General features: G+C 38.6%; 1 protein-coding gene across 2 annotated transcripts; it reads left to right on the forward strand.

The window, feature by feature from the left end:
• The first annotated feature begins 1,116 nt into the window (after window positions 1-1,116).
• Window positions 1,117-18,364, forward strand: tbx5a (T-box transcription factor 5a). Of its 2 annotated transcripts, XM_063889318.1 has the most exons (9): window positions 1,117-1,459; window positions 2,262-2,434; window positions 3,199-3,293; window positions 4,608-4,727; window positions 5,646-5,793; window positions 11,648-11,800; window positions 14,848-14,939; window positions 16,426-16,658; window positions 17,261-18,364. In XM_063889318.1, exons 2-9 carry the CDS (start codon window positions 2,291-2,293, stop codon window positions 17,851-17,853), a joined length of 1,578 nt encoding a protein of 525 aa, XP_063745388.1. In that variant the 5' UTR covers window positions 1,117-1,459; window positions 2,262-2,290; the 3' UTR covers window positions 17,854-18,364. The 2 variants fall into 2 exon arrangements, with proteins under 2 accessions (XP_063745388.1, XP_063745390.1); XM_063889320.1 differs by lacking the exon at window positions 1,117-1,459 and having other exon boundaries at window positions 2,242-2,434.
• The last annotated feature ends 8,592 nt before the right edge of the window (window positions 18,365-26,956 follow it).

Consider the following 26,956-nt stretch of genomic DNA (forward strand, 5'->3'; position numbering starts at 1 on the left):
ACATCCTACTCATGCTGTGTATCTGTATCACACCGAATGATGTGGGAAATTGGCTATATGCGAGTGCGTAATGAGATAACAGCCTAAAATACAAATGAGAGTATTTATGCGCACACTGCAAAACATGTTAACTTTAGCAAGTAGTATGTTGTTACTCTGTTCTTGAATTTCAATTCAGTAAAATATGCTTGCTTTAGTGTTTTGTTCCCAATAAATGGAAAACTTCACCGCAGGCATAGTACAACTCCATCCACTTAAATTACTCAAGAGCAGCATTGATAAAAACGAAATTTGGGGAGATTAAATCTCTTCTTTTTTCATATTTTCGTAGAAAGTAAGCTATACGTATCTGCTGGTGTGTCTAGCAGGGCCTGTCAACGCAAACATGCTCCATAAATTTTGTTGTGATCTTACATCTCAGAATCTGAAGTCCTGTGAAACGGTCCGCGGTATGCAGACCAAACCTGTGTGAAGCCACAGTCCTAAACCCTGACAGGCCTTTCTGAGAAGCTAAATATATCCAATTGCCTTCTATTTGCGTCTTTTTAGCCTAATATGTGCAATATGTTCTGTGACTTGTCGTGTGCAGGTTAATTGAATAAGCTTCATTCATAAAATTCAGATACAAACTGATGGGGAAAACGGTCTGTTAATTGTTAATTGCCCGGACACAAGTAGAACTACTACACATGGTATGTCCATACAATTTATTATAATCATACCTTCCGCATCATCAGCCTGTCGACCTAAAATGTACGTTGATGCATCTATTCAATTAAGATGCATAATAAATTGATGTCGGCCCTGAGGTTATGACTAAAGAAGAAGAGGTTGCGCGTAATGGCGCACGAAGGAGCAGGTATCAAATGGATTCCTACCAGCAGACTAAGATTATTGAACATTTTAGTGGAGAAACTGTGATGGTCTGGAAGGAATTATTATTTGGTGTATAACCCCCACCCCCCCGATCTACGTCGCGGACTCTGCTTCCGCTTCGCACGGTTGGTCATTGATGCGCAGTGGAGGGTTGGAGAAGGAGCGCGCAAGAGAGAGAGGGAAACGTAAAATTGACAAGGCAGAGACTGGGAGAGATAGAGAGGAGGGGAGAAGGAGGAGACGGACTTGCTCCTCTGGGACTCGGATACAGTTTACTGCTATATGTGCTATCACCGGACTCGATTCACAAAACGGTCTTCAGCTGTAAAATGCACGATTAGGCACCGAGCAGCGCCTTGTAGCTGTCAGCGAGTTGCGCTAACATCTCAACGGTCACGGCTCCGCTTGTTGGACTTACTGTGAGAGGGGAAAACGTGGGGATTCATGGAGATTCGGTCCAGTTTAATCGAGAAACACGGCTGGATTATTTGATTTGGGTCGGGGCATTGAACATTTTAAAAACGAAGACGGCGTTTCTCTGTTTGGCCACCGCCGTGTCCAACTCTAGCCTGTTTGTTTTTAGGTAAAATCCCGCTCTTGTTTGGCTAGGTGTATTCCTTGCTGATGTAATTCATCGTAGTATAGGCTACTCTATGCTGAAGTAATCGCTGCTCTCTGCAGGGATTACACCGTGCGGGTTAGAGGATTGCTTTTTTAGCAGGTTTCATGTTGTACTGGACATCACCATCAACAATAACGCTGATATCTTTGTTTGGGGAACATGAATAGGAAATAATGTTTCCTTAAAGAAAGGGGGCGGCTTCAATGTCCAAATGTATTCTCCTTAAAAACAGTAAAATTAGTCAGCAATAGTGTAATTAGTGTAAGGAATACTATGGGTTTTTTCTCAAATAATGTATTTGCATGTTAATTACTAATGCAAATGTACTCTCTGGGATATTGTAATAGGTCACTAAACCTACAGTTTATTTGACATTGTTTTTTAATATCAGTCATTTGCTTGCTTTTACTAGACACTACATTCAGTTTAAGATTAAATTGTTTAAATGTTATGATTTTAATGTTATTTTGTCTTACTTTCAGTCGTTTTGGATTACAAATGCTGTAGCCTGTAGCACACAGAACTTCCCAATAGAAGAATATATTCGTGTTTCCATAAAGAGACAATATAGTGTGTGTGTGTGTGTGTGTGTGTGTGTGTGTGTGTGTGTGTGTGTGTGTGTGTGTGTGTGTGTGTGTGTGTGTGTGTGTGTGTGTGTGTGTGTGTGTGTGTGTGTGTGTGTGTATTAATTTATTTAAATCACTCTAACAAGGTTAATAGTGAGATCCACTCACAAGCTGACACCTCTGTTTGGGTCTTACAGCTGGGACAGTAGTTTTCCGAGATCCGGTCATGGCGGACCAAGAGGAGACTTTTGCCATTCAAAACTCTCCTGGTGGCTCAGATTCGAGGGAATTACGGCCCGAAAATAAATCCGAGAAACAGAACGGGACCTCAAGCAAATCCCCTTCATCACAGACAACTTACATTCAGCAGGTCAGTGTCAATCTTTAGGTCTGTAGGCCTCACTGTCACTGCCCCAGGTTGAAACCTAATTGTCCGGACAAGTAGCCCCTATACATCGTCGTTATGGGAGCTAAAATGCAGACGAATAACATATGAGGCCTGCTAAGGGGATGGAGTAATTCAATTGATTTATTAAGTAAAGTACCTGATATTTAGTCCGTATTATGGAAGTGTTCTTTGACTCACTGCCCTGCTCGGAGAATTATTTTCGAAAATGCATTTGAGGAATGAAATATCAGAAAAGTTCGAAGCTCGTTTTAAAAAATGTTTTATTATTATTATTATTATTATTATTATTATTATTATTATTATTATTCAATCTTATGACTACATGGGACTGTTTGTAAAGTATATTGTACAATGTGTTACGTTTTCAGTAATTATTTCTTGCATTATTATACTACTGTATTATGTTTGAAGTTTAATGTGAATGCTAAAGGCTATCTGGTCTAAGAGAGCACATTTTCGCCTAAAAAAGGTACATTGACGTATGTCTATGTGCTCACTTGTTCAATGTTTTAGTTTAAATGCCGTTTTCTTCCTTATGTTTCTTGATATGTAGGTTTTGACTTGAATCTAATAGCTATAGCCTATCATCAGCTACCAAATCTAATTTTAACAACAGACTATTTGACCAACTCTGAAGACTGGAGAGTTTGCCATCTCTGCGTTAAAGTAGTTCTATAACATCGATCCTGTTCGCACTTTTGAAACTAATATACTTTATTTTGAAGGGAATGGAGGGAATAAAAGTCTACCTGCACGAGAGGGAACTCTGGGTGAAGTTTGACGAAGTGGGGACGGAGATGATCATCACCAAAGCCGGAAGGTAAGAGGACAATATAACACATTTTATTCGTTATTTTGACAGGAAGCCACTTTTCAGAACAAAAGGAAATATTGAACGGATGTGTATTTGTGGTATACTTTGTTCGAGGCTCACTCTATTTTTATTTTATATCAACTGTATCTAGGCCTATGATTAAAATGACCCCGTCTTGATTTTTCTGCATGGGGATTTGAAAATATTCACGAGGAGCCAAAGAGAAAACAAAGAGCATCTGGTGGATGCTTTAGCTCTCTGTAAAGTCAGCAGTGCATATAGCATACATTTTAGTCTGGGTGGCCCTGTTTGGGAAATACAATACCAACGGCCAATGGTGAGACAACACTGTTATCTGGTGTAGTACAATGCTTAGTCTGCGTCTGTTTTGCTAAATATTTAATATTTAAATTCAGTGAATTGAACATTTGAGCAGCATGTCTTGCTTTTTCCAAACACACTTGTTGTGTGTGTAATTGTACGCAGACAGTTATTGCGTGACAACACTGTTGCTGCAACATGTTGTACAGGGACAACATGTGTCTCGCTTTCAGCTCCACAGTCTAGACTAGCATCTAGTCAAAATATCGCTTATCTGCAGAGTGTGATCTTGCATTTATGCATGAGTAGCCTACCGCTGGCGTCTGCTCGTGTCAAAGTGGTCGCTGGCTCTTATGTATGCCTATTATAAATGATGAATATGTATAGTTTAACACGGCTTCATTTCATTGTGCTCTCCAGAAGGCATTTGTTTTCACACAGCTGCATAAAGTCTCCATTATATTCCCGTCAGTCATTTCTCTCCTGTTTTTGGCGTGAAGTGATATTGCACAGCAGCTTCTCATTCGCCCGCAGCCCTTCCCTTCGGCTCATGAGACTGCTCAGCCTAACTGACATTATGTGTTTTTTTTAATATGACAGCTACCAAATATCCGAATGATTTACTAAATGGATCTTTCAAAAAAAAATATGGCCCACAGTGAAAAACTTTTATAACGCTCAGAACCAACGCCCTGCTTTGAAAAAAATGGTGACCTTTCCAAACCAAATCAAGGCATGTATTTGACATTTTGTACCATCCTCCATGGGCTGGTTGTACATTTTAATTTAATTTGCACTTTGAAATAATGAAACACACTTCATACGCTTTATTCTGGAGAAAAAAAACCCAATTTGTTTTCCTTGACAGTTAGTAATGTAGTTTCTGCCTGCCAAACAAGGTACTGAAGAGAAACACTTTTTTTGCCTGCAGGTCTCTTTCATTTTCTGTTTTGACATAAATACCATAAAGCGACACAAACCTTTTTTTTTTCTTTACAGGCGAATGTTCCCCAGCTTCAAAGTGAAGGTCACGGGATTAAACCCCAAAACTAAATATATACTCCTGATGGATGTTGTTCCTGCGGACGACCATCGATACAAATTCGCCGACAACAAATGGTATGCAACGTATAACGCGAAATATTGCAATAACAAACGTTTCTTGTATGACTCGTGCACGGCATTTCACAATAATGTTGTTTTGGGGAGTTCATTTAAACATGAACTTGTATATTGTTTTCCTGATGGATGAGAATCGGAAGTGAACATATTAATTCCCTGAGAATTATGAACTGTGTATTTTCTAATGCCTGCCAAGATACTTTTCAGCAGGGAGAAACGTTTCTCCAGGTACTTTTTAATGAATGTTGACGACTTTTCCTACCCGTTTATGCACTGCAACAAGGGTGTATTTCAGTGTGGGGCATAAACATGGTTATTTGTTTAGTGTCATGTCGATCTCTCTAACTTTGGTCAGGAATGCCTTGTTTGGGTCAGTGCCTCTCAATGAGGGGATACTTAAAGAGGATAATCACATGCCAATACTGCCGATAATGACCTGTCCGACGCATGTCCTGGAACTAATTCTCCTCTTGATCTAATGATGTTGGAAAACAATGTCTACCAGCTCTAATCTGACCTCTGACCATCCAAAACCAACTTACCAAGTATTTGGACATTATATAATTATACGTTGATTATATAAATTGAAGAAGCCTTAATGAAAAGTTTTGAGATAACTATCCTGACGTTTAACTGCGTAAATGATGATTTTAAAGAACATTTCACAATGTCCCTTACCCTTATTAGTTTGCAACATTGACATCCCTTTTTGCATAGTTTTAGTTGTAAATATTTTCTTTGAAATGCATTCAATTCAGATATCACTTTGCATAATTGTTAACATTTGGTCAGTGAAATAATGTCCCTAATGATGCGAAGTGTGTCCAATTTACATGTTAAACTTAACGCATTGCTGAAAGATGGCATATGGTTGTCAGCCCGATGTGTAACAGTGTGTGTGTGGCTGTGGTTCAGGTCTGTGACCGGCAAGGCAGAGCCCGCAATGCCCGGCAGGCTCTACGTCCACCCGGACTCTCCCGCCACGGGCGCGCACTGGATGAGGCAGCTTGTGTCCTTCCAGAAGCTGAAGCTGACCAACAACCACCTGGACCCGTTCGGACACGTAGGTGCCTAGGCCTATCATATATACCATTTAACCACATGTGACATGTCTCTGATGGTGCTGTGTTTTTCCTTCTGTTATAATACTTTCCACTTTGTGTTGCGTGGCTTCAGCAAGGAAGATTTTTACTGAAAGTTGTACAATTGAAATCCTTTTTACAACAAAGGTGCTTCTTTCCACTGCTGAGATTTGAATAATAATGTTTTCCTCGTTTCATTTTAAAAACTTAATTTTGCTTTTATATTCACCCGAAGTAAAAAAAAAAACTGAGAGACTATTTCATGAGAATGATGACTTCATGATTGATTTATAGTTATTCTAATTATTCTTGGTATTCATTTTATTATTATTAAAAGTTGTACATTCTTTAAACTAAGTCATTAGATTAGTTTTTAGATTTTATGTTAGAATTTTTTTTAGGTTTCTTTGCCAAATACGTATATATTACACTATTTTAAAGACCATGATTTGCAAAAAAAAGTTTTAAAAAATACAACTCCCCCCCGCCCCGCCCCCCTCCAACCTGCTTGTAAAAACAGTGATTTGCATGATTAGGCACCATAAAGGCTGAATGTTGTCTGTTAAATTTACATCAACATTTTAACAGACCAAAATGTCAGTCACACCTCCACTTCTCCAGACAGCACCAGCCACCAGACTCACTGAAGCTGTGAAGTTTTGGTTTTTACTTTCTCGTCTTCATTGCTTGTTCTTTCATATTTAAACTGCCAAAACTTTTTTCTAAAATGCTCTGTATTTGTAAAGCATGATCAAACAAAGCCGATGGACAGAAAGTTTCTATTTATAAGGGTTCTGGATAGTTAAAGTGTTTCACTGACTTCAGAAAAATCAACAAAAACATAAACATCTTTTTACTGTAAGGCTAAATACTTGTTTTATCTCAAACTATTTACTGACATAAATAAATACATCATTTATTTGTGCTTAAGTTTTGACTGAAAACATAATTAACCCAAATGAAGGGTTTAAACTAAAGACAATATTGATTCAACTGCAAGAACATTTTAATTTAAAATGAAATAAGCTCAGTTATATTTGTTCTGCAATTGGAAAACAAGAAGTTACTTTGACCCACATAGACTTTGAAAAATTCAAGAATAAACGCGAATATGAATTATTAAAATACAACAAATATGTAAATTCATTACTATGCAATTCACTGGCACTTATAATTAATTTATTGTAATGTATAGTCTGTGATTCTTAGAGAAAACTGCAATGTGTAATTCTGACTCTCAACACAGAATATCATTTCAATTTAAAGTATTTTTTATTGTTGGTGGAAATTTGAACAACACATTTGGCTCCAGTGCCGTCTACTTTTCGTTGCACGGGTTTATTATAGCACCCCCATAGATGCATTAAAGTTGTAGACCTCCTGGAACTAAGTGAGCTTACATAAGTAGAGGGGAGCAGCTGGGCCCATTTTTTTAAGAAAAAGGAAAGGAGCTATTGCACCCCCACCCACTGGCTCCCTCACTATAGGGACTGTATGGTACCCATTTCCTAACTTTACCTCCTCATTATTCGACGCTCACTATCTGGCCTCAGGCTTCTGTGATTCTTGTCTTACCAAAAACAAAAACATCACTTATACTCCATAAACATGTTGGCGTCAGGTTTTCATAAAATCCTATCTGAGGCCAAATTAGATGTCTTGTTGTAGGAACGGAAAAGTAACACAATTAGCTCTCTGACTAGTACGCCCAAAGGAAAAACAATAATGAGGCTGGCATAGGTAACATCAATAGCTTCTCTGGTTTGAAGTATAGGTACAAATTATGTGGAAAAACACAAGAAATTGAATTGAAGGTTAGAAGTTATTGAAAGTCTTAATGTTGATTAGAGGTGTTTAACTGAAAAAGGTTCAAAGCTTTAGTCAGCGAAAGGGGAAAAGGTGCTTTTCTGTTGTTTTCCATAAATATGTCATTAAGAGGCAACATTAAAACATTTAGTCCTACTAATGTTTAATTTATTCCATCCATCAATCCTGAATGCAGATTGAGGTACACAGTGAGATGGAAGTCTAAAATAAGACTGCATGAGTATTTATATACAAACAAACCACTATCTATCCACATGGCACCTACAGTATAGTGGTTTCTGCCTTTCCAAAGCACAGCTGGTGAAATTAAACTAGAGCTCGGTAGGAATGTGAGCACTGTTGTACATTTTGGGTTAAAGTGCATTTTTGATTGGTTGCAGTGGTTCCTGGCTCACCCTCTTTCGTGCTGGGAGACAGCACCCGGGGATTCATAAATGAAACTCTGGTGACTGGCCAGAAATGTATCCCACCGTCTTGTTGGTCCAGCTGGTTGAAATAACTTGTGGATGATTTATAATTACTAGTATTGAAACATGGGACCAGTAGATATCGCTGATGTATAATGGACCCTTTAAAATGGGCCTGGGAGGCTTTCTCTTGAGACTTCTGAAAATAAGACCAGGGCTGTAGTGAAGTAGAGATTCTTGTGTGTCATTGTGTAGTTCTTTTTTTTTAAAGGGGTAGTGTCCAAAATTCATGTATAAAACTAACTTGCAAATACCAATTATGTTTGTAACAAACATAAAAGTTAAGAATAAGTCCTATTGAAGTATAAGTTGTTGTGTTGTTTTTTGCAACTTTATTTTATTGATATGTCATTTAATGGTAATGTCTTTACACTATTTATTTACCTGGACATCGCACTCTTAATATGGTTTGATGTGAAAAATGTTGTTATTTTCACATTATATCAGACATGTTAATTAGACACTGGTGTAGTTTTGGAAAGGAACTGAGCTTTTTCTACTTGAGTGTTAACATTTTAAGCCAATTTATACTTTAACAACATTATATTTCATAAAGACATGAACTTTTTAATGCAATTAAAAAAAAACTTCTCCAGTGTAGTTAAGCTTTATAAAAAGTTGTTAAAATGAGCTTCCATCTGCAACATTAACGTGCTGTTCTCTGAAAATGAATTTACAATAGTTAGCTATACACTTTATACAATCAAAAGCTGAAATGAGCAATTCTACATCATGCAATACTTTTATACTTTCAATACTTAACCTCATTTGCTACTGATACTCCTTTACTGTCAAACTTTAAATGCGGCACTTTTGCTTGTAATTAGGTATATTTAAAATGTTGTATCCTACTAAAGTTTTTCTTAAACATTTCTTAAACCACGCACTACAGTGCTACTTTTTTTCCTCTAAGGGAATTCCTAAAAATAATTTGTTTTTGCCTCTGGTCTCATACCAAGCTGCAGTTTTTTCTTTGATCTCCATCTCGACTCCTGGAATATTTCTCAGTGTTATTCATCTCCCCCCTCAATTTTCTCCTGCACTCGTTTCCCCGTCTTCCCACACATGTTTTGGCCAGGAGGGTGGAGTGTGAGGATTGCACTGTTTATATTTGAATGGCAGTGTGCGATGAGCAATAAATGATGGTGTACAAAGCCTGCTGATCCCGAGGCTCGGGGAAACTCTCTGATGTGGTGGAACTTGAAAGCAAAGGGCCACGGCTCGAGACCCAAAGTGATCCTTCACTATCATTAAATACTATCATCCAGAGGCTGGGGGGGGGGGGTACAGGGACCCAGGCTGGGCAGCGGCTGCACCAGGGAGACAAGGCGTGCGATGGGGCCCCAGTGGGTGGTCCGTCCCCCCAACCCCCACAAACCCCCCTCACTAACACACATACTGGACTTTGGGAACCCACAGTCAGTGGTCCATGCTATGTTCCATGGTTAAATGTGTTAAATAAATATTTCCATGCAACTTGTAATGTGTCTCAGTGGCAGACATTTTTTAGCTCCCAAATCGGTGTAGTGTGGTGAATGACATGTTTGTATTGATGGGATTGTTGTTGCTTGTCCGACCCATGATGCATCCCTGCAGACCTCAAGTGAGCCCTTAATGAATGCATACATGGGAAAATATTTAGTTTAACCTACATTTTCTTTGCACCGTGTTCAAAGGTTTTGAAAAGCTCTTTCAGTGAGTGTTAAAGCTTCTTTTACAAATTCAAACTGAGTGGTAGTGCTGCTTTATAGCTTGGGCATAGGCATATTTTTTATTTGCATTATGACATGATTTCACAACACAGGAACCAATACTATCCCTCACTTAAATTACGAAATCAAAACAAAGCTACTGCAGCAACAAGATTTAATTTCCCTCAGCCTGAGACTTGGTTTTGGTTGAACTTTTCTCACCTCAAACCAAAGTATGCAGCCCTAAACCCCTTTTACTGCAAATAGTTATATTAATGGTCATTTCTACCTGAAATTTGTCCACTCCTCAACAACCTTCTTATGTAACCAAAGTGAAACGCTCAGCTGATAATGTTTGGACAGGGTCACTAACTTCCATTCAATGTTCTTGCATCCAAAAGGTGCATAGCAGGCTGCAAGCATTTTCTCTGTCCTTTGCAAAAACACTTTCGCACCATGAAATGAGATCAAGTTCAGCTGGAAAGTGATAATGCATTACTTTTGTTGGTCTATGAAAACCTCTACAGTTCACTTGGCTCTGAGAAAGGACTCAGGGGTTATATCTGTTTAATACTATGGGATGCCCCCACAGGTACTGGAGGTCAGGGCAATCCCTTGTCTCCTCTCATGCTGGCAGTGAAAGGCAGGTACAAAAACAACCTTTAAGATAACAGATAGGAGGAATGGCTATGGGACAGAAAGGAGGGGGTAGATGGGTGTAAAGAAAAGAAGGAGAGTTAAGAAGGGGGGAGAATTAAAGCCTCTTTTTTCAATTTGTAAATGTAAGTAGATCTGATGATAATAAAAAACATTACATTACTCCCTGGTCCGTCAAAACAATTAGACTTAAGATCCATGGATGAGAGGGCCTCAAAAGAGAAGTTCAAGGCTCAAGTTCAGCTGTACGAACCGCGTCTTAATGTCGCCAAGGTAGCCATGGGTAGCAGTCATCACTTAGTATGAACTACGTTGGTCAGAGTGGACATGCTTCAGTCGTCCTATCACTCTCCTGGGAATGTTCCTCTACCCCCAAATTGTGATAGTTGTAATATGTTGAGAATAACTATAAACATATTGAGTTTGGAGTTAGATTTTAGTTGTGGTGCCTGGTTAAAAGAGTCAGAAAAAAGTGTTACATAAGCCATCTAAGGAAAAAACATAAGTTTGCACGTGGCAACATTTTATTTGAAATATCTATGAAAGCAATAAAACTTGAATTACATTTTGTAGTGCGATCAAAGTTTTACATTTTAAAATCTAAAGAAAGACAAAAAGTATAGTTATGCAGGTTTGATTAAAACCCATAATCTTATGCCATTTTATCTGTTAGACCTCTGTGAGATTAATTAAGTATGTTGTATGAACAGAAGTAGCTGCCAAACGTTCTTTTTTTCCCCCTGAGATGTCTAAATTCAGGCAGAAATGATCTAAATAACTGTTCTAATTAGGCATTTGTCGGTGAACTAATCCAAAATCCTTTACATTCCTTATTGGATGTGTTAATAATTAATTGCAGAAACTGAAATGTATTGCAAAATGTTGAGCATTCTTGACCTATAGGCTTTGTATTAGCAAATGTAGAAAACGTAGCAACACATGAGCAATAATAACAGCTAACTTCAAAGCAACACATTTAGGTTTTGATTCATGCAGCCAAAAAAGGGAGTTGGGGGCAAGTTTAAGGTTTTATTGGATTACAAACTCCTCCACAACGTTACCCCTCAAGCAGCTCCAACAAAAACCAATGTTGGACTATTTCTGTCTCTTCTGCTAGGTTTATTTTAAGAGGGCATTTTTCTGTTATGAAATGAAGTTTGTAACGGTTGAATGCGCTTTTTTCTTTTTCTTAGATCATACTAAATTCGATGCACAAGTATCAGCCGAGGATCCACATAGTGAAGGCGGATGAAAATAACGGCTTTGGCTCCAAAAACACGGCCTTTTGCACTCACGTCTTCCCGGAGACAGCCTTCATCGCGGTTACGTCCTATCAGAACCATAAGGTGAGTGCATGCGCTCATTTGTATTCTGTTTTACGTTTTTATTGAAGTATTTGGCATAGTAAATAGGAACTTTAAAATCGAGCTGTATTTTATTACGCGATTTAATTTGAATAATGTTTTAAACATGGCAAACAACGCTGCAGAAATACAAACTAAAGATATATTGCACGTTCAGAGTTGTGCCAAATCTCGTAAATATGTAAAGGAAAAATACATAAATTACAAATAAAAAAAATAACATTTCACACATGCAAGAATTTAACTGAATCCTGCTTGTTTTTGAGTTGAATCTGTCGATAAACTGGAACTGCTGATAGTAGGAGAGAAAATGAAAGGGGCTGTTCTCAGAGGTTAAAGTTAAGCCTCGTCACTGTCAGCTGAAAACCTCTGATATCACATAGAGTCACTGACAGACGAGCGAAAACTTCAGATACCCGACTAGACGACGTCTGACCTCAAGAGACTTTTTCCAGGTTCCAGGCCTGCAGCGCTTTGTAGAGCGAGACAAGCCGCAGATAAACCGGATAAATCCCAGTAGGCGACCTTATAAAACCCAGTAACAAGAGGAACAACGCATCATTATTATAATAATAATCAAAACTAAGTCGTTTTTGGTAATCCAAATAAATAATAGTGTATAATGAAACCCTGCTTATTTTCAAAACGCTTTATGAACATTACAATGTGAATTGGTTGTTATAAGTCACTTAACAGAATAAACAAATAGCGTTCATGAACTTAATAACCATATTAATAGACTATCATTAGTTATAATTTATGTATTCTATTTCATCACCATTTGCAGCTTTTCTGACAAATGCTTAACGTTTACAAAAAAGTTTAGGCTACATAAACAAAAATGTTGGTTTTAAACGGATGAAAGAAATATGCTAAAACGCAACAGACAGTGCTGATGTAATGTTTCAAAGGCATGATAAAAAGTTTTCATAGAAAGAAATTCGTTTTGAATGATTTAATAAATTATATTGTAATATAAATGATTTATAACATATATATATAACATAAGATTTATAATGCTTTCAAATCTCCATTTCTTTATTTTTCCGTTACCATTTACGTTCCAGTAACATTAATTAAATAGGTTATGCTAATAGCATGAATAATAGCATTAACATTTATAATAAATATATGAATGTGACGCTATGATCGTTTGCATGTGTGTCAAACCTTAAAATATATCGTTGTGTTTGGATTATTTTTAATTAAGCAAATCTAAAGTTTAATATAATAGCTAAATCAATTTCAGACATCTGAAGCCAGACAACTGTTGTTTGTCACTTTATTTACGAGCAGAAATAAAACTCAATATTTGCTCTGCTGGATTTCTGCGTGGAAACATCTTGGGAATACAGATGTGTGTAAACAGCGTCTGTTTAACATCATTTACCATATAGGCCTATATGTTCTAGTTTGGGGAATATGGGAGAGAGGGGCGAAAGCTCGTAATGTCTCCGCAGCCAATCCCAGGTCTCTGCGCTTCTGGGAACAGGAAGCACAAATGACCGACATGCTGTAGAAGCCATTCATTATTTTCAAACATGTTATTGGGGGCTGAGATCGTAACCCCGGGCTAATTATTGGGGGTTTCCAGACCTGCAGGAAAACAAGAATTTCTGATTTGCAAGCACTTTACCACAACTGTCTAATCAAACAGTCTGACATCTGCCAAAGCAATATGTGCTGCAGGCATGTGTTCAATTCACCTGTTAGACTCTCAGCTAATGAAAATCCTCAAAGTGTCTGGTTTCAAGTATTTCCTGTCACTGCTCTAAAAAAAAAAGGTCCCTAATGGGTTTTCTGAAATAATTTTTCCTTAAGAACAAAAAGTGAAAAATGTGTAGCCAAAGCTTACATTAAATTCAATACGTTTTATTTTAAGTACTTACAATTCATTCTATATGCTAAAATAGCCAAAAGCATCTGGAAATATATTTGTATAGGCCTCCATTATTTTAATGAGCATATTTTGGACAGTCTTGTAAAACTGTGCAGTCTTTGAAGTTTGAATTTCTCCAAACTGTCTTTAGTGACTCCCAAAATATGTTTTAAACTATTCATATTTTTTTTGTCTTTTTCCAGAACAAGCGTGTGTTTTGCAAAATACATTTGTTTCCTCTGTATAACTTTGAAATGAATAATTATTTGTCAGGCTGTATTTCTTCTCGGAATACCCACAGAAGGATAAAATACAAAAGTACAATAAACTGTTTTTTAAATCCCTTACTTTAAAAAGATGAAACAATATATAAATGCTCTGCCAGGCTGGATGCAATAACAAGAAGCTAGAATTGTCACACGAGGTATTTTACAAGGTTTGGTGAGAATGTCAGCCAGTGTGCAGACAAACTCCTAGTCTTGTCAGAAAGCTGGAAGCACACAAGAGATGCAAACTAATTACCTCCCAGAAACTAATGCTCATGAGAGGGATATCCCTTGAGTGTGTTTAACATTTTTGGAATTAACTTGCTTTTTCAGGGTGTTTCGCTGCATTTTTTTGTTTTGTTTTATCATGAAAGACATTTTTACCAAACAAAAAGTTGTATAATAAATCACATTATTAACATGTGCCAAATATCCGTTGAGCCAGAGACTGCAACATTATAAATGATGCAATGAAAATATGTCTTATTTAGACAGGCTTTTATTGAATTGTTTAGTTTAGGACTCCTAAAAGCATCTTAGGTTTCTGTAAATGTGATCTATTATTTTCTTTTTCTTGGTTAACTTATGAGCAGTTATGGATGCATCCAAAAACAGTCCAAAAATCGGCTCTACGGAAACATGTTTTAATACTGTCATCATGAGCCTCGAGCTGAGGAAGACTTTTCTATTATGAGAGTGTAACAGACACTGAAATTTGGCAATTTTCTCCATAAAACATTTTTATGAACGTGTGTGTTGGTTTTAATTTGGGCCCATGTTTTTAAATACTTCATGGTTGAAGATATTGCAAGTTGTACCACAAGAACAACAAATTGCTTCAACTAAACAATATGTTAGTAATTAAATGTTTTTTGCTGTTTTAGATAACCCAGCTGAAGATTGAGAACAACCCGTTTGCAAAAGGCTTTCGAGGAAGTGATGACATGGAGCTGCACCGAATGTCTAGGATGCAAAGGTAGCTATTGCCATTTTAAAATATTTTTTTGTTGATCTTGGGCTGTGATACATGGAAACGTTCACACAAATGTAATGATGTCAAATGAGAAGATATATATTGCAGGGATCACTGACATCGTGATCACTCTGTCACTTTACAAGCCCCATTTTAAAGTAATTATTCAATCACCCAAATGCAAGCTAGTTATGGGTGTTATTTTCAGTGAGTGTTATTTTCAGTGATGTAAGTGTAGTTCTTGACCCCCGGCCAGATTTCATGCTGAAGACTTTTATGGCTGATCTGGCAGAGCCTCTGACACACGAATGCAACATCTCCCTTCCACACAGCTCTTTCTACCAGGATGTTCCAACTGTGTGTGTGTGTGTGTGTGTGTGTGTGTGTGTGTGTGTGTGTGTGTGTGTGTGTGTGTGTGTGTGTGTGTGTGTGTGTGTGTGTGTGTGTGTGTGTGTGTGTGTGTGTGTGTGTGTGGTGTGTGTGGTGAGTGTGTGTGTGTGTGTGTGTGTGTGTGTGTGTGTGTGTGTGTGTGTGTGTGTGTGTGTGTGTGTGTGTGTGTGTGTGTGTGTGTGTGTGTGTGTGTGTGTGTGTGTGTGTTGAACTGGTAGTCCAGCAGCCAAGGCAATACTCAACCACATAGCTCTCTCTCTCTCTATTATTCAGTCCAGATGAAGGATGGAGCATGCATGCAAAACACATTTTCAAAGAAGAATATCTGCTTTTGAACATCACGGTCCACGCACCAAACACCCCCCTTCATTGGGCAGCTGATATACTCTTCTGTATTTAAATGTTTAACTTCAAATCAGGAACCAGAGAATCAGAATAAAGTTATTTTTAATTAAGAGTTTCATAAATGTCATTCTTCACGCTTTAGAGAAAATACCTGGACAGAATTTCCAGGTATACCTGTGCTTTTTAAGAAATGTCACACATATAAAATGCATATTAAGTAACTTTAAGTGGATGCGTGTCATAATTTACAACAACATTTTGAGTGAAATGCATTTCACCTATCAAAACTTGCAAATGTGCAGAGCATGGGTGCGAGTCCAAACCACACCATCAATCAAACCTGCCAGTGTCCAATCCTGCTGAGTACAGTAAACCATGCACGTCTGCTCTGAGTTACAATGTTGAAGGGAGAGCTTATTGCAAAACCTGGTTACTGTTTCAACTGAGAAGACTCCTGATATCAAAGAGCTAATGTTGCAAAATGATCTATTGACGAATCCTGTGGATTAATTGGAGTGAATACATGCTGGAGATTTCATTGGGAAAGGTTTCCCTGGAGGAGCCTTCCTCTGTGTGTGTCCTAAATTGGTGTGATTCTCAGATGGTGAATGTAGTTTATTGGCTTTGAGAGAAAATATTACAATAAATCTAAATAAACTATTAATATTGTTTATTTGTTTTAAACAAACTGTTGCAATGCTTTAGGGGTTCCACCCCAGATAACTAACAATTGTGTGTGTTTTGCTGCACTTAGTACCAAGGAGTATCCAGTAGTGCCTCGCAGTGCAGTGCGTCAGAGAGTGGGCTCCAGCCAGAGTCCGTTCAGTGGGGAGGTCCAGGGCATGACCACCCCGAGCACCCTGAGCTCCCAGTACTCCCAGTGTGAGAACGGGGTCACAAGCACCTCGCAGGACATGCTGCCTCAGTCAGGCTCTTACCCACTGCCACATGAGCACGGCCAGGAGTACCACTGCATCAAGAGGAAAGGTAGGAGACAGCAAGACGCATCTAATCTTTACAGCAGTCGGTATCTGTGTTATTTGACCTTCACAATACGGTTCTATTGCACCAGTCTTTGCCCTTGCAAGCTGCACCCTTTTTTTTATTGGGTAAAAACTCAGTGATGCGTAAAAGAAAAATAGTTCTCTAAATTCACCCCATATCATCAGCGATACGTAAGGGCCACATTTGTTGTCCATTTTGTACTGGTCTTCTATATATGGATATTTTGTGTAGAATATGGCCACTTTCCCATAGATTTATACAAAGTTATACAAAATGTGTATTTATTTTTCAAGAACAGCTCATATGAATCTAAATTGATTAAAGAATAAACATGCCCGATCTCAAACTTTGTATGTTTATTTACAAAGTAAATGTTTATCTTAAATTGTTTATTTGCATAATGAAAATTTCATTAGGAGCAGAATGGGGGAAAGTAATCGTTTTTTTTTTTTGTTTAGTTAATGGGATTTTGCGATCGATTGGATCATTCCAAAAATGTTTGACACATATTGTCATGGAGTGATGTCAGATGTTTTAACTTAATGATAACTCTTGAGTAAAACTGTTCTTAATTCTTTTTGCAGTGGAGGATGACGGCCACTCAAGTGAGCACAGCTATAAGAAGGCATATCTAGAGAGCTCGTCCAGTGAGGAGGACCATTACTACCGTCCTGTTGGCTACGCCCAGAGCCTCGGCCTGGCCGCCGGGCCCTACCGCAGTGAGTCCAGCCAGCGGCAGGCCTGTATGTATGCCAGCGCCTCACAGGGTGCTGAGCCAGTTCCTAGTTTGGAGGACATCAGCTGCAACACGTGGGCCAGCGTTTCACCCTACGGGAGCTGCTCTGTCACCACCATGCAGCCAATGGACCGGCTGCCTTACCAACACTTCTCAGCTCACTTCACCTCAGGGTCTCTGGTGTCCAGGCTTGGTGGGGTTGGGGGGCACGCCTCTCCGCAGCTGGGCGATGGCCACCACGCTGCCATGTACCAGAGCTCCATGACCCACCAGACTCTGGGCCGCCAGTGCAGTCCTGGGGCTGGGATCCAGTCGCCAGCAGCTGGCCTACAGGGAAACGAGTACATCTACACACATGGCATACCACGTACACTATCGCCACACCAGTACCACACTGTGCACAGTGTAAGCATCATGCCAGAGTGGAATGAGAACAGCTAAAAGAGCTTCTATAAACACTCAGATAAACATATTAAAAAGGAAAAAAAACAAAGAAGGACCAAAATAAGGCAGGGTTTAGATGAAATCATATTTATATTTTTAGAGGACGTGTTGCTGACCATCTTAATGAGATCAGTGTTGGTTCACTGACAGCAATGGACATTGGTGAGATGGTGTTGAAGTAGGAAAGCAAGCATCTTATCACTTAACTTGTTGTGACAGAATCTGCACTTATAAGCAAATAACATGAACATGAACAAAGAGGAGCTGGACCAGAACGCAACTGCTCAAGTGCAGAGAAAGTGAACACCGTGGGAATCAAACACTGATCAGAAGAACAAAACTGCTTCAGATGCAAAGTCTGAGGTCACAGTTTCACAGTGTTTATTAGCTGGGATGTTTCTTCGATGTACAAGACTCTTGTTTTGCATTCCTGTTCCAAAATTGAGTAAAAAAAAAAAAAAATAGAAAGAAGAAAAAAAAGGATATTTGTCTTCTGCCACATTATCCAGAGTTCTCATTTTCTTTTAAGTTTTTGTATTTAACAACTTACTTTGTAGTTTTAAAAGGAATAAGCAGATGGGAGTTTTTGTTGTGGCTCTTTGTTGGGTTTGCTTGCTTTTAAATATGTCCTGTTTCTGGGTTCATTTACATGAACATCCAGAATTTGACGTGAATGCCGTTATGAGAAACATGACCATCAAAATCACAAGAAGGACAGCACTTCAATTAAATTGTTTATTCATGCTCAGACATTTTGTGCAGACACCCTTTCTTGATGTTTAAACTGGCAACAAGCACGTTTAAAACCAAGCACCAATGAGCTATAAAAGATGAAACACACCAATGTCACAAATGTCACAATAAAGAATACAGTTAGAACTGGATTTTTAACCTGGAACTTAATTTCCAGTTTTTGCCATCATATCAACCATTTAATTAGCCATCTGAAGGCTTCTTTTCACACTGTAACGTGACCTGCCTACAGCAACCCTCCTATTAACCTTCAGGTTTATTACATACTTATACAATAACGGCCATTTAAAACATTTGTTTTTGGTTTTAAGTTAAAAAACACAAATATTGTCTTGTTCCTCCGAAATGGAAGAATATTCTACTTTAGACTCATTGTATATCCAGAAACACTAGATTAAAAGATAGGTTGATCACGTAGTATAACTTTATAAGGTGATAACGTGTCAGAGCTTTGGGTTTGTCACCTTGTTGTGGTGTTCTTCTGCCCTCAAGTAGCCAACAAATCATTAACGCAGCTTTAAATGTTGTAATTATTTGATCACCGCTACATAAAGATTAGCAGTTGGAGTGTGACCGCCATTAGGATGAATGGGCATGTCTTTCAATTGGGGTCAAGATTTTTTTTACTGTCACTAAATCCTCTATTTCAGCTGCCGAACATCATATCAGTTTTTTTAAAAAAAGCTTTTGGTACTTTATAGTATAGCGAGAATTTATTGAAATGAGGAACATTTAACATAGTTATAATCCATAGAGTACAGGCTTATGACATTGTGCCATCAAGGGAAATATGGAATAATGACACTACTGGTATTTTCTTACAGCCATTGTTCCAATTTACAAAAAGGGTTTTTATTACCGGTAATTACTTGACTGATGCAATACATAACAATGATTATGTTGCAATCAAAAGCAACACATGTGGTTTCAACTTTGTTTGTAAGATCTCTGGGATTAATCCATGCAATTATTTTTAACATTTTCAGAAAATCTGGTCTGAGTTTCAATAAATATATATTTTATTTGAATAACACACTCAATGAGAAATAACTCTGAAAATGACATCATTGCAGTATAACATCTAATGTGTTTTTACATCTAAAATATTACAAATATGAATCTGTCTTTAACACATAACAACCATTCAAAGGTTTAAGAGGTTTTCTTATCTTTGTGTTCCAGTTGTGCGATTCATTTCGTCCCATGCTTTGATTGTGTGTGCTCCAAAATCATTTTAATCATCCCCAAAATGGCACTTCTCTGACAATCAAACTAAATCATTATGCGCCACACAGAAGGTGCATTTGAAAATGCAAACAAAATGTACTTGATACACATCGTGAAGCAAAGGGCAGTCTCACCAAACAATGAGTGTATGTTAAAGGTATGTTTTACATGTAGACAAAGGCAAATGTTTTATTGCATATGGTTGAAAGAATACTATTTTTTAATAGTATTTATTTTTCAACTATTTAAATCAGCTTGCTCCTGCATGTATCAAAGATAGATGGTCCTATTTCTTTTTTTAGCCTGTTTTTATGATTGTTTATAGGATTTTCTAATCACACTTAAATAGAAGTCAGGAGATTACTATACAGCTGTCAATGCAATATTGGAACACATGGATAACATTGTAAATAAACATGTACATAACAGAATACCTGCAATAAATTAAAAAAATTAAAGCGGCGTTCATTTGTCTGTTTATGCTGAGTTCTGCCTAATGTTTCCTAGAAAGAAAGCCTGTTTCAGTTTGCAGAGCATTTACTGTACTTTGTATTTGTAAACCAAACATGAGACATGGACCTCAAAGGACAAGACAAAGCATCAGATAAATGCAGTTGTTCAACACAAGTAATTACACTGCAGGGCTTCCAGCATCCCTTCATCCTTTAGATAATCCAAGGGATTAAATGTCTGCTGTCTGGAAACAGTTGGTTGCGAGTTCAAAAGTGTTTACTCTACCAGGCCCTATACAACCACTGTTTATTAGGCCAATAGATTAGTAACCAACCATTTGTGATCACATCATGACTGTTTCTGTGGCTTCCGCGGTCTTTAATGCGCATTTAACAAGTAAGCAACGTGCTGTGTCACCACACAGAGTGGACAGGGGTGCTTTCAGTCAGCAGTGAGGAGAGCTCTCCCTCTTATTCGAGCTACTGATGCTTCTGAGTGAAAATTTAGAAAGCCAAATATTTGTTCCTATTTTAACTGATCATCTTCAGTGGCAACTTCAAGTGTAACATGGTACCATAAAATAACTTGGCAACAAAAAGTATTTTTCTTGTAAAGTGCAGTCAAACCAGATTTTGACAGCTGAAATGTACCTCGGGCTTGTATGGACGGACAGCATGAACTACAGGGGCCAGCATAGCTAGCAGGCTAACAACAGCAGTATAAAAAGTTATTATCAAACTCATAGTTTGTATGTAATCTTATCAGTGTCTTTCAGCTCATTAAAGCAAAACTGTATCCCTGTTCCTCTGCTGCTTGTCTTATTACGATGTGCAGCAAGTGTATATCACAACTCAGGTAGTTGTTTCTAAATATTGTTTCTTGTTTAAAGAGAAGAGGGTTAAATAAAAGTATATGGTGTAACAAAAACAGGGAAATGTCACCCTATATTTACCAGGCTTACAACAACATTAATCAAATCTGCATGTCATGTTTTTGAAACAGTATCATACCCTTTCAGCTCCTTTTACTCTGTATGGACATCTTTATCTTGATATATTCTATTGGATAAATTAGAAAAGGCACTGTTCATTTCCTTCACCCCATCCCTTGAACCTCACAATTTCTTTGTTTCTCTTCTATTTGTCTTTCACTGTCTCTATCCATCCCCTCAGCATCTTCATCTTTTTTACTGCCTGTGATCCTGTTCCCAATCCCTCCAACCACCCCTACACTCTCTCCACCACCCCATGGCCAAACACAGTGACCTAGACTCCCTACCTCCTTTGATGTGAGCGATGTGACCCCTGCGCTCCAGATGCCCCTGTACCGCCAGTCTTATCCCCTCCAAGAGCCGGCACGGCCCACAGAGAAGGCCAGTCATTAACCCCGAAGAACCCGGGCCTCCCCTCTGCTGCTTAAACACATGATGTATCACAACACCCACCCCCATATATCCCCCGATTCACCCAAACATGCATGTGTGGGCGAGGAACGATGATGCAATAGACTCTTTAAACATTTAAAGAACGGGTCAGCGTTTCAAAGGGAGGTGCTGGAACCTTTGGCCACTGCTTCAGTTATCATGGTCAGTGGTTGAAAGTTTTGTGATATCTCATAAGGAAAACAAATGAATGTCTAATGAATGGAAAGCCTGGATGATAAATGAAACTTATCACTGGTACACTGCAGGTTTATTTTGATTATAAATGTATATCTTTGTCATACCTGTGCTGATAGGGTTAGATAGGATGAAAAGAAATAATGTTTTTATCTACTAACTGATTGAATAAGATGAAATGTAGGAACAATAAGAGAACTGTTTATTATATAATGTTAAAAAAGTACATGCACATTGGAACGGCCAATGAAATCCTTCCAACTGCTCCAAGTATGTTTCAGTACCCTACGTCTTTTTGTTACTTCAGCAGAAAGAAAATTAAAACAAGTCATCTTAGAGTAATGATGAGTCATGGCCCCAGTCAACCTTAAATCTGAAACCTAAACAAATCATAGTCTGGGTGCCCCACATGACAAAGGAGAAGAGTGCAAGAACAAGAGCATTCCTAAGGGTAGAAAAACGAGGGAGGGGATTACTTTATTAAGATGTACTGAAACATCCAACAACAGATGGATGATCATCTTGCACAAAGGGGGGTTTCAGAGAGTCAAATGCATCTCGTGCAGGAGTCAAAAACATGTGTTTAAAAAGTCAGACTGTTGGAACTTGTGGTCTCTCATTAGAAACTTTAAACAAATTTGGACAAGCTGAGACATCAATGTCAGAGAGCTGTAATAGCTTTAAAATCTAAACATAGAAGTAGACAATTCTCCTAAAAAGCCCAGTGTTGTTCTTCTCAATGCAATTCTAATAAAGAGGCTACAATCTAGGCCTCAATCGACAGAGCATCTGGGCCATCCACAAAAGGAGGAAAATGCTAATATTGCTCTTTCTCGCAGATAAAATAAAGTCTTGCACACTTTTCCTGGCACATTTCCAGGGCAAATGTTTGATGCCTGGCCTGAGGCCTCTGCTGAGATGACAGTGGGGGTCAGTCTGGAATTAGGAGGGACCTCCATCAGATAACACATTTTCTGGTTCATGTAAAGATGTCCAGCATATCAACAGAGACATGCATCACCGTGATGTGAAATCTGTATCTGTGCATGGCGGACGATTTTTTTTTGCCTCCTCAGCCGGCCGAGACAAGTCCTGGGATGGGAGCGCTGAAATGGGAGCACAGACCTTTCCATCTCCCTACATTCAGTCTTTCAGCACCACTCCTGGCCACAGTCCTGGAGAGAGAGTGGGAGGAGAAGGGGGAGGGCAAGGAACGACCTCCGAGAAAGGCATCTGGGGATGGTGCAGTGTTGATAGGCTCAGAACCAGGGAGTATCTCAGAGCTAGGAAGCAGTGTGCAAGCTGTGAAGCATTGTCTTTACAGTAGCAGGAAACTATTTCAACTGGATCTGCTGCCTGTGCGGTTTTAGAACAACAATCAGCCTTCATCTAAGATGACCTTTCAGTCCAAAATCCTAAAGACGACATACCTTTCTTGGAAAAGGTGTCCCACAGGAATCAATATCAGGCCCCCTGCTATTCCTGAACAATATATAATCAATATTTTTGTACAGCTTTAATAGATCTTAATATATTTTTTATTAACATGTACTCAGTGATATGTTAATTGTTGTTTACCGGAACATTGCAATATCTGTCTTCATGCTGATTGTATTACCTTTTATGCCTTGCCTTAAACCTGGCCGTCTACAGGTTATGTGTGATATTTATGACACTTGTTTTTATTTTTAGGTAGCAATTGCTAATTTAATAAGCTCATTACAGGGTAAACGTTGGCTACCAAATATCATGACAAAAGAATAATAGGCGTTAAGATTGGCTCCCTTAAAGCTTTGGCTCCACCATGCAATTCGGTCTGAGACCGGGTACAATTATGTCTTTAATAATTTAAGCATCTGGGAAGGCCTAGAGTTCTTGCCAATATGTACAATAATAGTTTCTGGGTTTTTTTGAATATGTGAATGATCCTTGAATGAATAAGGAATAATTAACAAACCAAACGCATGGAAGAGTTTTGACACTAACACAAGAAAATAGATTGATATGAAGGTACAGTATAAAGGACAGAGAAGGGGAACGAGTATCAATGCACCTTTGTCTGACGAAAAACAGATTACAGTACTGGTTAGAAATATAGTTTTAATCATATAAAGAATATTGAGAAATACCCTGTGTGATTCTGGGCCAAATCGATTTACAGTTACTGTAGAGAGATCTTTTCTGACAGGTAAAGTATGAATGTGCGGCTTTACTTATCCCTAAAGTCAGTTCAGTTGGGTGAAATATTGAGTTTTGCCAAACCACGCTATCCAGTTTAGTGCAAAGAACACACATCTATTCATCAATTACACAGTGACATGGTGGAGACGCTTTTTAATCAAAGCATGCATTAATCAGGATTTAACAGTATGTTTTCATCAAACAAAAAGGATTCACTGTCCGGCAATGACAGACCATTTTTAACCAGAAGGCTTCTCGCAACTTTAGCTTCTCAAGGACGATAACCAAGAGCGAGTTAAACCATTGCATTTTCTCAGTAAATCCATCATATCAGATTTGAATGATTGGTAACTTTGCAGAAGTCTCAATCCATCTTTGTCATAGGGAAGCCGGGCAGGGTAGACCATAAGTGTTTTAAAGTCAAAGCTCGGCCCAGCTGGTAAATGGCCTCCAGCTGTCTCATCATTAGAGCTGATAAGGCACCGGGGCTGTAGGCTCCCTTCATTCTCTCTCAGTCTGTAGGAATTCCAGGTACAGACTGTAAGCACTGTCGAGTAGAAACCAACTCTTTCTCTCTTGCACCTGGGTAGTAGTTTACCTCATCTGGAAGACATTTAGACTTGTGACAGTCTTTTGAGATGTTGAGCATGCTGGACTGTTTCAATCTAAACATCTCTATCTGCTTTGTCCTGGGAAGAATGTGTTGTATTTCTTTAGCGAATGCAAAACAGAACAAATACAACACATTAAACAGTGATTTGAAGATCCATAAAACATCAGTTATTAAATGATTAAATACTTAACATTACTTGAAATAGTTTGAAATGCAACGTTGATGTGTTTCCATATCTCACTAATTACCATAAGTGTAAAGTAAGATGTAATTTGTAATACGATGGAATAATCTTGTGTTTAACTCATCTTAACTGGCCAAATCTGCTCTATCCAGTGTTTTGTTTGGTTATAGATGCTGTTTAGTGTTAAATGCAATTTACGATTTATTTCCTGTTGACCTAAAGTAGATTACTTGTGGAGAATAGAAAAAAAGATAAACGAGAAAACAAAAGTTTCCTAAAACTCTCTAATGTTGTTTCCATTCATTTCAAATGAAATACTACAACTGTAATCCTGTTACTTTTACAATATCTATGCTACTGTAGACCTGACAGATGGAAATGGTCACATTGTAAATGTTAAAATTGATTGGAGGTCTTGGTTAAACAAGGTCGCGTGAACAATGATCACACCTAATCCAATACCAGCATGACACAGAGGGCGTAAATAATCAGGTCATGCAGAGCTGTTGATTGAGTTGTATTGTGACAAGAGCGAACCACGCCCTTGCTACATATTACGAACCACCTATACGATACCTCAGCTGTGACCACAGCCATGGCTCTGTAGGAATACTCGACAGGGAGCTATGTTACTGCTGGGGAATCAATACCATGCCTACAGAGTAACTGAACCCGAGGGCAGTGAGGCAACAGCCGTGCATGACCCTCTGTGCCTTCAGAGACTGTGTGCCAGCACAGCAGGTCAATACGTCTAGAAGCAACAGTATGGGGCCATCACATTTTGGGACAGTAAGGTGACTTATCATGCGTGCTAAAACCAGACTTGTGAAAAAAGGGTTGGTTTCTTCAGTTTTTGTTATTAATTACATGTGTTGTCAAGACATTGCATCTATTTTGGTGACTACATTTTCTACAATTTCTACCACAAAAATGGATCTTGATGCAAGTCAATTAAATCATCTTTAAACTGTTAACAGTGTTATTATTACATTACAAGGGGACACGAATGATTGAGGCTCTTATGGGATTACTACAATTTAGCTTGAAAAATAAAAGGAGCTGACTTGAATGGAGCATATCAGAGAAATCTTCTTTTAACACCAATAGTAAATCAATAAATGCTTCCCTCCAGGGATTCAGTGAGTTGTTTTTGGCAAGGTATTGATCCCCCTAAATGCAGATGTCTGCATGTTGTTCTTTGAGAGACACTGTGGCCTCTTTGTGTGCCAGTTTACCACCATAACCCCCCACCACCCCCTTTGCCCTTTCCCCATCTCTCTCTCCCGCCACCCAGGCTGAGCAGCCAGCATAGCACCTTCGCAGAGGCCAATGTGTGACTTGATGCCATCAATAAAACCATCACCTGAGATGGGCTACCATCACGCTCCGCACAGTTAGTCAGGCCCTCTGCGATGAATCACCTTGATGGAGGCAGGCCCTGGAGTAGACAAACACTCAATATCTCACCAGTTGGTTTTCTCAAATCCATACCAGTTCATGTTTCTGCTTTTTTCTGGGGTTTTTTTTCTCTGATATGTGCACTAGGTCTTTAGGCTTCTGCGCTAGTCAGCAACAGCACTCACCAGACCAAGGCAGAGTGAGTTTGAGAAGTATTAAGGTGTAAAGTGAGCCGAGGAATGACAGAAAGTCAAGCAGAGAGGACAGCTACAACTCTGGTAGAAATTGTAAAAAACTGATCATATGTGAATGAATTATTTAGAGAGTGATCAAAGCTGATCAAAGGTGTTATTTGTGTGTGTTGTGGAGTTAAAATGCAAGCTGTTGTAAAGCTGAGGGTAAAGGTGCATTGCAGGATAACCCAGGGCGCAGGATTACCAAGCTTCTTGTGTCTGTGAATCAGCTGTTCTGGTTTTATCTTTTCCCTGACAGGTTGTTTGGTTTTTGTAACAGCTTACTATCTCAGCCTGTGAAAAAGGTCAAACTTTTGCAAACGTGTGTGTGTGTGTGTGTGTGTGTGTGTGTGTGTGTGTGTGTGTGTGTGTGTGTGTGTGTGTGTGTGTGTGTGTGTGTGTGTGTGTGTGTGTGTGTGTGTGTGTGTGTGTGTGTGTGT

Source organism: Eleginops maclovinus, chromosome 8, assembly GCF_036324505.1.
Source record: "Eleginops maclovinus isolate JMC-PN-2008 ecotype Puerto Natales chromosome 8, JC_Emac_rtc_rv5, whole genome shotgun sequence".
NCBI lineage: Eukaryota > Metazoa > Chordata > Actinopteri > Perciformes > Eleginopidae > Eleginops > Eleginops maclovinus.

What these genes read in the sequence shown, in the direction of transcription:
- tbx5a (XM_063889318.1), top strand. Translation starts at nt 2,291, where the DNA reads ATGGCGGACCAAGAGGAGACTTTTGCCATTCAAAACTCTCCTGGTGGC. An exon ending in AGACAACTTACATTCAGCAG is followed by an intron (nt 2,435 to 3,198) that starts GTCAGTGTCAAT and finishes TTTATTTTGAAG; the next exon opens with GGAATGGAGGGAATAAAAGT. An exon ending in AAATTCGCCGACAACAAATG is followed by an intron (nt 4,728 to 5,645) that starts GTATGCAACGTA and finishes GCTGTGGTTCAG; the next exon opens with GTCTGTGACCGGCAAGGCAG.